The sequence below is a fragment of the Gavialis gangeticus genome, unplaced genomic scaffold (assembly GCF_001723915.1).
Source record: "Gavialis gangeticus isolate Ggan-Ray unplaced genomic scaffold, GavGan_comp1, whole genome shotgun sequence".
Lineage (NCBI taxonomy): Eukaryota > Metazoa > Chordata > Crocodylia > Gavialidae > Gavialis > Gavialis gangeticus.
Window position 1 is genome coordinate 29,255,594 of NW_017729001.1, and position 14,970 is coordinate 29,270,563.

At 47.5% G+C, this 14,970-nt stretch overlaps 1 protein-coding gene across 4 annotated transcripts in view; it reads left to right on the forward strand.

Annotated features, from left to right (window-relative positions):
* SSH1 (slingshot protein phosphatase 1) overlaps positions 1–14,970 on the forward strand; it is a 50,532-nt gene that overhangs the window by 20,164 nt on the left and 15,398 nt on the right. For all 4 annotated transcript variants that reach the window (XM_019507199.1, XM_019507200.1, XM_019507201.1 and 1 more), the window contains exons 2-11: positions 2,176–2,279; positions 5,312–5,376; positions 6,252–6,373; positions 8,311–8,379; positions 8,919–8,984; positions 10,462–10,656; positions 10,926–11,019; positions 11,866–11,994; positions 13,230–13,276; positions 14,763–14,909. In XM_019507199.1, coding sequence (XP_019362744.1) covers positions 2,195–2,279; positions 5,312–5,376; positions 6,252–6,373; positions 8,311–8,379; positions 8,919–8,984; positions 10,462–10,656; positions 10,926–11,019; positions 11,866–11,994; positions 13,230–13,276; positions 14,763–14,909 — 1,019 coding nt within the window. In that variant the 5' untranslated portion in view covers positions 2,176–2,194. The remainder of the gene's footprint in view (positions 1–2,175; positions 2,280–5,311; positions 5,377–6,251; positions 6,374–8,310; positions 8,380–8,918; positions 8,985–10,461; positions 10,657–10,925; positions 11,020–11,865; positions 11,995–13,229; positions 13,277–14,762; positions 14,910–14,970) is intronic.

Genomic DNA, 14,970 nt, shown 5'->3' on the forward strand with positions numbered 1-14,970 from the left:
TGCTGTTGTTTTCTTCTGGTCATTTTGTGATGGTTGTCTGCTTGTTGTGACTGCGGTGTGGTCCCAAGTTGGGGGATCCTGGCAAACATTGGATGATGCAGAATTCTCCTTTCCTTTCAACTGGGAATGCTGTTCTTCAGCATAAATTGGTCATGATTAGTAAAACCAGAGGGAGATCGCAGAGGACACAACCTGCCAAAACTAGGGTTGCTGGTGACGTAGCGAGAGAGTTTTGTCTTCGATCAGTTTATTCATTTATTTTTATTTTTTTTTGCAAATCGAGATTTCTGCCAGTTTTTCATTGGGTGGAAAAGAATATCTGGTGTCTGTTTCCTGTTTTCCAAAGAGAAAGTTAAAGGATCCATTTCCCAAGTTTTTCAAGATCAGGCTACTGCTAACTATTGGGTTTTTCTTCTGCCCGAAAGGAAGGCTAGGATTGAAGTCGGGCATAGGATTATTAAAGGGGGGAACCGTACATCAGATATTGGCTCCCAGAGTGTCCTTGTGGTGGAGATGTTCATGGGAGCGACCGTGTTTTCATACAACCCTTTCACTGTTTTACTTTCCCATTGGTGTGGCAAAGCCAATGCGGGTACGGGAGAAGAAGCTGGATTCATCCTTGGCAGTTAATGAGATTAACCAAATTTATGATTTGCAGTGCCCAAATGAATGATCCCGAATGAATGATCTGACCCCATCTACAGCATCAGGGCACAAGCAGAGCTTTCCAACCAACTTTTTGTCCCTAGTGGAGTGAGCAAATGTGCTTCAAATTGCTTGGAGAGTAAATATAACTCCGTTTCAGGCCCTTTCCTGCGTGTAGCCATGCTGTAAGGATCTTACTTTTCTCATAAGCATGAGCTTTGGACACCCGCTAGAATTGGAGATAACTTTCACATTGATCCAAAGCCCAGATCTAAATGCTACTGGACTTTTCTTGGGGAAGCCGTATACTCAGTGGAAAGAGAGGGGACCCTGAAATGTCATGTCTCCCACTAGGAAGTTCTCGAACAGAACAGACTTCCTACCAAAGTAAAATGCAGGGAGAAACCAGCCAAAAGAAAAGGGGCTTGGGAGCTTCAGCTTCCATGTGGCTGATTCTGCAGCAGGAATAACTCCCTCTGGTCACATTCGCTGCACGCATCATTTGTGCTTAGTAGACAATTGCCATTAAATAAAGATGAAAAGCCTCGGTTTGGAAGTGCGGGGTGAGGGGAGGATAAATTTGGGTCTAAAATGAGGCACCTCCCTTGTCCTGGGCATCACTTGATGTCTTGGGCTCTGTAAGAAATGCAGGGTCAGCAGAAACTGTGCTAACCAAAACGGAGCTTAGCCGACGCAGATTTGGAGCGTTGTGGGAAATGCTAACTTTAGCAGCAGACACCAACACAATGGCAAACACTCCCCGGCGCATCCCGATACCCTGTCATTAGATTGGAGCTGACTCTTGCTGTAAATACCTGTTTTGTTCAGCTTTTCCTCCGGGTCTACTCTGGGGTCTGTGTTGCTGTCGGCCTCGTGGGAACATGCGTTGTGCACAGCGGGGCCTGCCCTGCTGCCGGCAGAAGCTTTGAAGGGTGATGGGCAGAGGTCTGATGGGAACCAGAGAGGCTTTCCTTCTGTATGAGTTGCTTTTACCGTAAGGTTTCACAGCAGTTGCATTCATGATACATGGTTTTCCATTCGAAAGTATGCTTCCCCCTCTCTTGCCTCTGAAATGTGACTGTTCCTTGCGTTTCCTTGCTTTTACATCGCTAAGAAACCTGGGCACCAGGAATTGCTAAAAGAAATGAGATGGGTCAGCACATAGCAGGGGAAGTGATCTCAATGGTCTGAAGCTTCTCGGATGGCTGGGGTTGTATTTTTTTTAGTTGAGTTCAATAACACAGTGATGGAAAATGACTTCCATCCCTGTCACTTCATGCAGAGAGCGCCCGGGGCGACCAGGCGTAGTGACCCATTGGCACATTTGCATCATTCTCCACCTTCTTCATTTATTTATTTTTTTTTAAGCATTCACTGCTTGCTAGGAAGCAACATCTGACTCTGAAAGTCTGCAAACCCATATCCGGTTGGGGCCTTCCTACCACAAACACCTCTGGACCCTGTAAGTGTCTGGCTGCTGATGTCCTTTGTGTTGATTTCCTGTGTCTTTTTTTTCCTTTTGTTTTCCAGCCTAAGTGAGAGCTTTTTCATGGTGAAAGGAGCGGCGCTTTTCCTACAACAAGGGAACAGCTCACAAGGCCAGCGGAGTCTGCAGCACCCTCACAAGCATGCAGGTGGTTGATTGAGTCTCGCGTACTGCAGTACTGTCTTCTGTTCCCTTCCTCGTGCCATCCATGGTGACAGGCGAATAGCCCGAGTGAGGAGGGGCATGCCCCGCTGTAGTCGCTGGAGTGGGTCCGCATGTCAGCTGCTGAGTAAAAGCAGATTTGCAACCCACTTAGCTTGGAGTAGGCTGAACTGGAGCGTGAGTGTCGTGTCCTCATGTCAACTCCTGGAGTCTCTGGGAATTGTCACTCCCCGGAGTAGTAAATGGGCTGTCTGTGCATGTCCGAGCAAGCAGCACAGTAGGTCTTGAGCAGACGGGAATCTGTTGAGCGCCCAGAGCTGCTCTCTGTGCTTTCTGCTTTTGAAGAACTGCCTCTTCATTTCCATGTCTGTGATTTGTAACTACACCCCCGTCACCTTCTTCCCTTTCCGCAGAGGGCAAAAAGGGGAAGCCCCTATGCTTCACAGCGCTTGAAAACATGCTTGTCCTCGGTTTGATGGCAGTGGTTCAGCAAAGCATTTCAGCACGTGCTTGATTTTTAAGCATGTGTGTAGCCCAGCTGAAATAAACCCAGTGCTTAAAGTAAGCAACGTGCCTTGCTGAATCAGGGCCTACCGTTGAAATCATACTGAGGTTTTTGAGGACCAGGTAAGAGGTTTTGTCCCATCTGCACATCTTATTTGAAATAAAGGTGCGGTTTTGTTTAAAAAGTTACTTTCAGGCAGACCTGTGAATTGTCCTGTTATTAGCTTGGGATAGGGGAGCCATATGTAAAGACTTCTAGATATTATCATTTTATCTTTAATGTTAATAGCAGATATAGAGTGCGTGTGACAGAGAGAATGCACCATGTATATGCAATAAAACAAAAATACCCCTACAGAAATCACATCCCTGGTCCTCTTCTGTGGAGTTGTCTGCTCTAGTTTTTGTCACCTGGGAATTGGAGAGGAAAAGAAGCCAGTTTTGATCATGGCCATTTGAAATTAAAACTACTGACTAGATCATTGTGGATGGAGAATTGGGGTGGTATAAGGGCAGGAGGAGAGGAGGGGGAGCTCAGGGTAGAATGATGGGACCCTATTGAGAGCTCCCAATTCATTTCTGGCTGAAAAGGGGCCTGGCCAGCAGTTACCAGAAGTGCATTATCTTCTCTGTTCAGTGTCTTTGCTATTTAACCAGCTCAAGCCATGGGAGGTGATTAATAAGGGCAGGGTGCAGGGCAGCAGAATGGAAGATCTGTGTGTAGAAGACCCAGGCCCCAAGTGAATCGTGGGGATCGCACAATGTTGAATGGAACCGAGGAGCTGCCTTTGCCTATGAGTGTGCTGCCCTCAGCGTGTAATGTCCACGGACTCAGAAAGCTAGCATTCACCGGAGGCTCTGACTCAGTGGTCCTTAACATCAGGGTCTTTAGGAAATGCCAGTTCTTAGCTTTCTCTTGGTTTCTGATTGCAGAAAAATGGAGTGCTGCTTCTGCTGCAGAGAGCTCAGAAAGACCGCAACAGGGCAGAATGGTTTTGACGCTATGAATTCGTGTTGGAAAACTCTGGGTTTATCATGTTTGCATGCCTAACATTGCTAACATTGCGTGACACCCCATAGCACCCTGGAAAGGATCTCAAGGCACCCCAGGGTGCTGGTTGAGAATCACTGCTCCAACTAATCCAGCCAATCTCTCAGCTTCATAGGAAGGCAGATCCCCTGTTTTGCAATTTAGCAAAGGGGAAAAATGAAATCAAAAGCCCATCTCCATGGTGTTTATTCAGGGGAGACTAGGCAAATGCCTGGTTAGCCATGAGTGAGGTGACTAATGCAAAGGAGAAGAGAACAGAGCAGCTTCAAGTGGCTGGATTGCAAAGCAGGATGTAGTGCACCCAGCTCAGGAATAATTCCTGAAATCTAGAAACCGACAAAGAGCAGTTACCAAAAGAACAAAAAGGAATCCGAATCGTAGGTCATTTTCTACTTTTTGCCCAGTATCTTGTAAGATTTAGGTCATTGTAGCCCTGCGCAAACCAGAACACACCCTGGTTTCTTGTCATCTCCGGCTTGGCCACGAAAGATGCCAGCGTGGTTGTCGTAATAACACCGTTTGTGCAGTGATCCCACTAAGATGTGCAAAAGAGCACCCCCCTGGCTTTTATACCTTCTGCTGTTGATGGTTTTGGAGTAAGGGTTTCTTGGAGGCAGGGAATAAAAAACCCAGGGCATATTGAGGGAAGGAGCATGTGGGAAAGGCACAGTGTGGTACTGTGTGTCTGCTGCTTAGTAAACACTCCAGAGCACAAAGAGCATATTTGAAAGCCAAGCCTGGCTTTTCTCTGTTTGTCAGCAATTTCCCATGCCCAGCAAACATCCTACGGGAGGCATTGTGCCTTGTGTGGAAAGTGAGGCGTGTGTTAGCAGGTTATTAGACACAGGCTGGTTTTGCATCCACACTAACAACTTGTTACCTTTACTTCTGTAGATCCAAGTGAACAGGTGGAGGAGAAGCCTTGCATATTTAGGCTGAAGTGCTCTCAGCACCTTAACTGGGTCTAGTTCACTCATGGGAAACTGCTGGGTGCCCAGGCAGGGACAGCGGCCTGAATTACATCAGTGGGCTAGAACCTGTGGGCATGCGTGAAGTTTGCAAGTTAGAGTTATTTTTTTGGGCTCCAAATCTTTCAGCAATTTTTTTAAATTAGGGAAATTCTCCTTTCTGCCCCAAGCTCCAGGCACACTGCCAGGTCTTCTGCTCACAGTTCTTCCTTCGTGTTAGGTGCATGGTGGTGTAATTATGAGAGAGACTTATCATTATAATGGGAGCCTTTGTGTGTTTGGCACCTGCTAAATGCAGAGAAACAGCCATACCTTTATCCAGGGAGTGCAATTCCATTGTCATCTCAAGGATTTTCTGAGACTACAAGGTTTCAGTGGCTTTCCAAATAGTCACTACCTAGAGAAATTAGGTTTCTGTGGAAGTCAGGAGGATGCACAGAATAGAGTGCATTAAGCAAAGAATGTCTTTTAATGGTTTCCCTTTGGTCTCTGCAGGTGACTTGCCCCAGCACCTCCAGGTGATGATCAACCTTCTTCGCTGTGAGGACAGAATCAAACTGGTGAGGGGAGCTGCCATTTGTGCTTTTCTTTCTGCCAGCAGAGTTTGAGATGGCTCCATAAAGCAATGCCATAGAAAAACAGGACAGGAAGGGTATTCAGGAGGTCATCTAGACCAGCCATCTGCTCCAGCCAGGATCTTCCATGTCTAAATCATCCCAGAGTTTGTCTAACCTGCTCTTAGCAATATCCAGTGATGGAGATTCTGCAGCCACTCTAGATTAATTCCGTCCTCAGGCTTATAGAGATTTTCCTTATATCCAACCAAGGTCTCCCTCATTGCAGTTTAACCCCAATACTTCCAGATTATTGAAGCCATCCTCATTGACAGGTCCAACAGGGCCGTGTTTCTTTCTTAAAGAAGGCAAAAGAACAGATATTTTAACATATAGCTGTCTTGGTGAGTTAACCAGGCAGTCACCAATTTGCAGAGGGTGTAGCGTGTCACCTCAGGAGGGAAAGGCCCCAGGAGTGACCCCAATAAGGGTCGCTGTGTCTTGTAAGGATCGTAAAAAGAAGAGATGGAAGAGGTTTCCTAGCACTGCACTGCGTCCCAGTCCAGGACAACCCAAGTGCCCTTGTCAGCTTTTGGAGTTGAACTGGTGTTCAGAAAAACCCTCCACTGTACCTTCCTCTCTCACTTGAGCCTATAATGAGCTCTTGGAAATGAGGTGGGCCACCTAGACAACCCACTTTTGCATTGCACCCTTCCTCTCCTAGTCAGGTCTTGGCTAAACTGCCAGTCTGTCTGGTGAAAGGAAAGGCAGGAGCCATGTCAGCCTGCAGATTTGACACAAGCGTCATAGGGCCTTGGAGCAGAGCTGCCGAGCAAATAACAGTCGTAGTGACTCTCCAGAGCTGTGTTGTCTTCTTTTAGGCCGTGCGCTTGGAAAGCGTGTGGACAGACCGTGTCAGGTACATGGTGGTCGTGTACAGCAGTGGGCGACAAGACACAGAGGAAAACATTTTACTGGGCGTGGACTTCTCCAGCAAGGAGAGGTACGTCTGCGAAGGTGTCTTGTGCCCAGCCATCGTTTTAACAAGATGCACTGTAGGTGATATGGTCTCCCGGTCTCGGTGAAGGGCAGGAGCTGGAGCTGTCTGGAAACAGAGCTTTGGTTTGACAGAATTGTGTTTTTCCAGGAATTCCTTCCTCCTGAATCAGGATGGAAAGCTCAAAATATGGGAATCCTCCCAGAGCGGTGGCCCCTTCTGTCTGTGATGTGTATGCAGTTCCTCTAGAAAGTACTCGGTATTCTGAGTCTCATACGCATGTTACGAACCAGAACCACCGTCGTTATCCTGATATCAGAGAGGAGGAAGCAGAGACAGAGAAGTTACTTGCTGAAGGATGTGTGGGCAGTGTGATAGACTTCCAGGTTCCCATTTTACACCTCTGCCTTGCTTCACCTGATGCTGTTTAAGAAATAGGCAAAACCTGGGTGGATTTGTAAAGTGATTTTCTTTTTTTCCTCTATTAAATTGGAATGTATTATTTCTGTGCTGTGAATGGAGATTGCATGTAGTCTTAGGAGGGATTGATGCCACTATAATGTGTGGTAGGATAACATTTCCCTTGGTAGCAAGGCACAACCAGTGAGATTACGCTAAAGGTTTTTTCTCATTTGCTTCGAGCTAGTCCTGCCCAAAAGGGGAGGAAAGCTCTGAATCCAAAACAAGTGTATGGAGCCTTCAACTGTGTGGCGGCCAGCCCGGGAGTGTTTGCTGCATCTTACGGTTTTGAAATAATGGCTTCTGGTAGTTGCTAGTTGAAAACCGTCAGGGTAGATGCACCAGAGAAGCCCTGAGGTCATGGTAGGATATTTTCTATCGCCATGAACCCCGTAATACTTAGTTTTAATGAATTAAAGAAATACTTAATGTAAAAACCAACATCTATCAGTATTGGCAACTAGGGGGCCCGAGGTCCTTTGCTGAGGCCAGAATGGCAGTCTGAGCTTGTAACCATTTTGGCTGTTACGCATTTGTTCCTGCTGCGGTGCTGTTTCTATTTATTCCCTTTTCCATCCATTTAATACAAAACGCTTTTTTCCAAGAAAGCTCTGAAGCGCATGTTATCTACATGGGTGTTAAAATTGGCCTCTTGTTGCTTTTGATCTCTCATATCGATGAGGGCATGGCTGAAAGAAAGAAAAAAATTAACTTGAATTCTTTGCAAACTGGCTGCAGCAGCAAACATGCTAATTTCCTTTAAAAGTTTAATATCTTGGCAGCTTAATTATTTACTAGTTGAAAGCAACTGGCCCATATTACAGTCTAGTTTTCTTGCCAGATTTCTCCTTGCAGATTTAAGCGGTGGGGTTTTTTTGGGTTGAGTAAACTCATAAAACCCTTTTTAACCCCTTCCACCAGCTCAAGTGGAAAAGCAGTCCTTTCAAAGGTCTTTCATGGCCTCTTTAGGGAGGCACGTTTGGATGGTCTGCGACTTGCCAAGGTTTTTTTGGCTGACCTTGGTCAGTTGGAGTCCTCTGTGTCCATGTTGCTGGGAACTGGTGGGCAGGAGCATCTGCTGCGTGTGTGTCCCCAGCTGCATGGGAATTATCCCAGGGGAAGGTAATGAAGGTGAAGCCCCAGGTGGCTCTTCCCTGGGGTACAATGGCCCCTAATGAGGAAGTTTTGTTTGGGGTGTGGGGGGAAGAGGTAGAAATTGTCATTCTTTTGTTTTCCCAAAGTCGCTGTGTAGAACAGCAGACCTTCCCTGGTGACTGAGCGGGCTTTGGACATGTCACTCCCTATGGCATTGCAAGGAGCCAAGATGCTGCACTTGCAGTGGCTAGCCTGGGAGGGGAGATTTTTAAAGGAGGGTAAAGAAGATCCTTAATCCACTGGCTGTTAGCTGGGGGTATGTAATTGTTGTGGCCTGGGGTCATATTCCTGATAACCACAGCACCAGTTTCTCTCCTTTTCTCTGGTAGTAAAAGCTGCACCATTGGGATGGTCCTGCGGCTGTGGAGTGATACCAAGATCCATCTTGATGGAGATGGGTAAGGAATGAAAGCGTGCATTGCCTAGAAGGACAAATGTGGGTGTGAGGGAAAAGCAAGGTGTAGGAGCCGAGGCTAACCAGAGAGGGGGTAGGTTTGATTTATTCCTTGGTGTATCAGAGGACTGTTCTAAGAGTGTGCCTCATTTCCAAGGTTAGTACAGACTGCAATTCTTCTGCCTCCATCCATTTAATAAATCATTTGCTTTTGGTTCCTGGCGCCCTCATGCTGTCGGATTGAATGTGTTATATCTTCTTAATGGTTCTGTAAAGAAAACCGATCTGTTGTAGTTCAATTCCGTGCACGGCATTTGCAAGGCCTCCCTCTTCCTTGACATTCTCGTTTGCAAGGAGGTTAAGGCCCACATGAGAAAATCCGGCTGTGTAAATTTTGATTGTGTTAACAGCCTCCACTGCCAATGGTACCTCTGCCTTCATTCGGCCTTGCAGTGCAGGTGCCACTGGCTTCTTGTTGGCTGAATGCAGCTTCTGATGCAAAAAGGAGCATGGTGTGACTGATCTCTCTTCTCTCTCTATCAGTGGATTTAGTGTGAGCACTGCCGGGAGGATGCACATCTTCAAACCAGTTTCCGTGCAGGCCATGTGGTATGTACGCTGGCTTAGTTTTACTGGTAAAAAAAAATGAGACTTAGTTTTGCTAGTGAATTTTAACACCCCTTCCCCCCCACATATTTTACAGTTTGTATAGACGTTACAAACACCTCTCAAGGTGCAGGGAAGGTGTTGTTCCCCACAAAGCCAAGGGTATTAGCAGGTCCCTGTACTGAAAGTTTTTTAATATGCATGCTGATTCATAACCGGACCGTTTTCCCCATGGTAGATTACATGCTTCTGTTGCAAGCAGATCTGTCCTCTCCAGGCTAAGCACTGAGGGAAATTACATGAATGAGATGGATCAGGATGAAAAGCAACTTGAAGGTGGAATTTGCCAGGTTGCAAACCCCTGGCTGCCTCGTCACATGGTTTTTTTTTGTAACTAGGTGAAAAAGACGTCTAGTGCTCCATGCAGCCCATCTCCTGGAATTGCCAGCGCCCTGCGTTCCTTCAGGGTCGCCCTGGACTTCCTGCTTTCTCGGAGCTTTCCATGCGGCCCCAACCAGCTTTGATTACATTGGCTGGGCTTCCATCCTCTCACCCACCCACATGCACCGATTCCAGAGCAGCCAGACCGGGCTGTTAGAGCAGCCGCAGAATCCAGGGCTCCTGGGAACGCAGATTGCTTTTCATGGCAAGGACTTTAGAATAACTGACCTACACAGATGACACGTCTCATGAATTTCAATGCATGCCATTTGCTGGCTGTGTCAGAGGTTTCAAAAATCCCACATAGTGTAGTAATCAGTACGGAAAAGATGTGGATATGGAGAAAGGTATCATTTATGGGGCTGTTTGGTACACAAACAAAACCCTGGTTATTGCTACTTTTAAACTGTGCCCCTCCTGTTGGTAAACTCAGATGTGGTTGATGCATTCACTATAAAAATCATCTTCTGAATCGAAGGCTTCTTTTTTTAACAAAAAAGGTTGGTGCTAGAATTGACAAAAACAAATGACCCAATGTGGGATGTGCCGGAGGCCAAGACTGCTGTTAAATATGCCTTTTAGCTTCTTGGGAAAGGTGGTTTGAGATGTCCGCATTTTTCTGCTTTTTTGGATTTGGGGTTTCAAGCTAGCTAACCATTAAGCTGCAGCAGGAATGAAGCTGTGGCTAGGGCTGGTGCTGGTCTGCCACATGGGGTGAATTTCACCCTGTGCCCAAGTGGTTACCAAATGTGTGGGTTAGCGTTTGCGACTCCTCTGTCTAAGTTTAGAAGAGGAGAAGCCTTTGCTGTCCAGAAACAAAACCAAGCACTAACAAATCGATATGAAGTCCCCAGTGCAAATCTTCCATGCTTCTGGTTTCCATGTCATGTTCGCCCATGATGTTCAGATCATACTCGTACAGCAATACAGGGACCTCAGGAGGGCCTTGAAGCATCCCTGATGAGTGTTTGTCTAACCTGCACTTGCCAGCATCCAGTGCCAGAGAATCCACAACCGTCCTTGTTTTCCAAACTTGCAGGTCTGCGCTGCAGATCCTCCACAAAGCCTGCGAGGTGGCCCGGAGGTACAACTACTTCCCAGGCGGTATGGCCCTGGTCTGGGCCACGTACTATGAGAGCTGCATCGGCTCTGACCAGAGCTGCATCAATGAGTGGAACGCGATGCAGGACCTGGAGTCAACGCGCCCCGATTCCCCGGCGCTGTTTGTCGACATGTGAGTTCTGATTCTTCTCTTGAGCCTCTGCTTGTTGACATTAAAAAACCTGTGTTTTCCCTTTTGTCTTCCAGCACTTTGGTTTCCTCTCTGTTTACAAGGGCCCTTCAGAATGCTCACCCCTTTTCCCCTGGCTGTTTCAGTTCATGCCATCCTCCTGCTCCCTTCTCCATAATTGCAAGTGTCCTGTTACACAGAGAGAGCACTGCCAAGGGCTTCTGTCCCAGCAGAGTGCCTGTCTGAATGTCTCCTTTAATTTTCCTTTCCAGGCCAACTGAGCGGGAGAGGACAGAGCGGCTCATTAAAGCCAAACTCCGAAGTATCATGATGAGCAAAGACCTGGAAAATGTGACCTCCAAGGAAGTAAGGAACCCCCTACCCTGGGCTGTCTGGCAACAACCAGAGTCCAGAGAAGGAGAGGTAGCTTTGTTGCAGGGCTAGTGCAGGACCGGGATTTAGGACCCGTGGCGTCTATATTCCCCGCTGTTCTTATCAGATTTGTGCCCTGTTCTGGGAGTCAACCACCCAGTGAGGTCTCAGAGTCTTTTGCAACAAGGAGTTGAAACCAGGAGTGCTGGGATACATGTATGAGCCTTCTGAGTTGCCCTTTAGTTACTTGCTTTGATGGGTGAAGCATTTGCATGCAACCAGGTGAGCTGGATTAAAGCTCGCTCAGATATGCAAGCACATGATGCAGTCATGCCCCTTGATCTGCATTGTATATCCATGAGCTTGGCTTTTAAAGGGGAGGTGATGGTGGATAAAACTGCATGGGCGGCTCTTTTACAAATGAGAGAACTTGAAAACACCACATTCTTTTTTCCTGTAATGCCACCACCTTTTCTTGTTTCTGATGGGTTTTGCTCTTGCTCCTTAGGGGCTAGTGCAGTGCTTGGGAGTTGAGCACATTAGGGGATGGCTAAGTGTATAACAAGATGCAGTGTTGGTTGCATTGGGTTTTACACAAAGCTCTGAGTGAGCTAAATGTGGGGCCCAAAACATTGGAGGGCGACTGTTCAGTGAGATTATTGGTCTCGCAAAGCAATGATCTATCTCTGTCAGCCAGTCTCTCCCTTTCAGCCCCGTGTGTAAAAATGTATTGGCGTCCCCCTTTTTCAAACACTGGTGAATGTTGAGCCCATTCAGGCCTTCGTGTAGGTGGCGCATTCTTGTAGCCTAGATGGCATACTGTTATGTTCTGCCCTGCAGATCCGGAACGAGCTGGAGAAGCATATGAATTGCAACTTGAAGGAATTCAAGGAGTTTATTGATAACGAAATGCTGCTCATCCTGGGGCAGATGGACAAGCCCTCTCTGATTTTCGACCATCTGTACCTGGTAAGCGGCAGCATTCTGAGCTGTGCATTGCAAACAGCTTGCAGGGGTGAGCAGGGGCTCAGGCAGGGTATGGTGTGATGCAAGGTGGGTTTTTAAATCAGTAGAGGACATAGGCAGGGCACTGTCCAAGCACGCAGGTTATTTACTCTCAGACCCAGTCAGTGCCACTGGTTTTTGTTTGCTGAATTGGGTGAAGCCGAAGGTGAGGCAGTGAGGAGGTCAAAGAGCCTTCCACTAGGTGTGGACTGCACAGAGAGTAAAAGCTGAGCAGTGTTGTATGCTGGAAGCCTAGGGTAAGGCTGTGAAGGAGGATGCGACTCATGTCATCTCCTACCACTAGATGGTACTGCAAGCAGAACTAGAAATTACCATCTGGAACAAAGACTTAATGAAGACAAGTGAGGTCCTGCACCCGATTCACTCCTTCCAGGACAGAGACCGAGGAAGGATTGATGTTCACAGGTCAATCTTACGTTGGCATCCTAGTTTTGCCCCCTAAAGCCATGTCCCAGATTCAGTGCACAGCACCCACACCCCTGTAATTAGAACCTCCCCTTCCTCTTGGGAGTCACCTGGGTCTAGGTTGTACCACCTGGAACCTCTGGGTTTTTGGGCATCTGAAGGGTTTTCCCTGTACAGTCGCATTTGCTACTGAGTAGCCACTGACAGTTGATTTGTGGTGAACTTGATGGTAGGAGCTGGGCTGAGACTAATTCCCTTGACTCTAGAGACCAAGTAGATCCAGAGATGCTCACTGCCAACCCAGACAGGCTCTGAACTGGCCCCTCGAGAGACGGGCTCAGTGCCCCACAGCCCATCTCCTTTGCCAGTTCCAGTGCCTCTCCAGTTCTCACGACTGGGAGCTTCTCAGACTAAAGTCTGACTGTATGCTCCTGTAATGTTCCCACTTGGCTCCTAACCCTACCTCGTGTGTGATCCATACCTTCTCATGGGGGAGGGTGTTAAATAACAGGGCTGCCTAAGGCTTCTCCAGTAAGGAGGGAGAAGGGTTTTCCAGCAAAGACTGAAACCCAAGGTTTGAGTTCCCGTTGGGTCTGCCACAACTCCATGGGTGAGTGACTTGATCCCCTTGCACCTCAGTCTGGAAGGTCTGTATCAGGAGGGTGATGATAGACCCTTTCTTCCAGCCTTTGCATTGCCCATTTTGATGGTAGATGCTGTCATTTGTTGTAGTTTAGATTGCTCATTCTGCCTCTGTGTGACTTGCGCCCTAGGGATCAGAATGGAACGCCTCCAACCTAGAAGAGCTGCAGGGCTCAGGGTGAGTACTGCACCGTTCCTCTCCCTTCACCCACCGGCTCTACAGGCAACCAATGCCAGATGTTGCATGTGAAACACTTAAATCCCCATGGCACCTGCAGTTCTTCTCCTGCTCAGGTCTCTGAAGAGAGGACGTATGACCCTTATAGGGCATGGGGCACTTGAGTAGGGCAGCTGGTTCTGTTTGCACTAGCAGATGACCTGCTCTTGCCTCTCTCAGCCTTACTTCTCTGGGCTAGAAAATGGATGCAACCCTTGCCTGTCTGCCTTTGTAACGTGTCTCTGGAGCAGTGGATGAAGAATGCAGTATAGCAGCTACGTATTAAATAGCTGAGCTGGTTGTTGTCTCAGGTGTGAATTCCTGAATGCTGCACACAATTAAATCTTATGGGGCATGTCACAGAAAAGCCCTTCTCCAAATGGTGCAGAACTGCCCGAGAATGAGCACATTTGTGGGAAGCATCTTCCATTTCCCTGGTGCCTCCAGGCAGCTGCTGGGCCATCGCCACAAGAGTTTTCTCCACTACGCCACTTCTTGGCTTGATTTGCTTTCATGCTTTCTAGGCCAGTGGGAATTTTGTGTGTAAATACTTGCTGCTTGCCCCGGACATGCTCGAGGTCCAGTCTGAGGATTGGAGAAGCATTGCTCAACAAGAAGAATAACAATGTTTTAATTGGAGGCCTCAGGAACCAGATGTCTGAGCATTTTTGAACCAGTCAAATAAACAGCGCATTAATCCTTTGATCCTCTGTGATGGTATCTTTGACATGCTGTATTTAAAAAGCCGAAGCTGGACGAATCTTTACCCAAATGATTGGTGCTTTTGATTTGTCTGCAGGATACAACACAATAAATTCATACGGGCACTCGCTCTCCTAGGTTGAATGGTGAAAGCCTTGCTCTTGGGCTATGCAGAAGCAGAAGGCAACTAGGAAACTTTTATTTCATGTTTCTGGTTGGAAAGAAGGAAGAAAGGACCGCATGTGGCCGCAGCATAGGACTAAGAATCAGGGTTCCTGGGTTCTCTCCCCAGCTGGGCTATTTATTGTGAGACTTTGGGCAGGTCTCTGTACTTCTTCCTCCCTCAGCTTCCCCATCCATAGGGTGGCGGCCCGTTTATTTTCTTCTTGGGGTTCGTCTGTTGTTTGCAGAGTGCTCTGAGCTCCTGAGAAATGCAGAGTCTTTGTTTTGTCTGGTTAGAGACAAGATGATTTTATTGGAAGGACAGGGAGCGAGGACCTCCTGGTTCAGGTTGGCAGGCTGGTCCTGTGAGTCCTTCATGGGCATGACTCCAGCTGGTGTCTTGGAAGCTAAGGATTTGGGGACTTGGGGCCAGAGGGCAAAGGGGGCTTTGCTTCCTGTGTGTGGCGACCGCCGGAGCTTTGCATCACATTTCATGTGCTTTATCAAAGACATTTCCATTCCCGACTGAGGTCTGGCACGGTTCAACTTCATCCTTTCTCTGTTTCCCTATCCTTCCTTCCAGCATCGACTACATTTTAAATGTAACACGGGAAATCGATAACTTCTTCCCCGGGCTGTTCGCCTATCACAATATCAGAGTGTATGATGAGGAGACAACTGACCTCCTTGCCCACTGGAATGAGGCGTATCACTTTATCAACAAGGCCAAGTAAGTGGATGATCATCTCCGGGGTGAGGGTAAGGACCTGTTGGTGTCCGTGGAGAGAGTA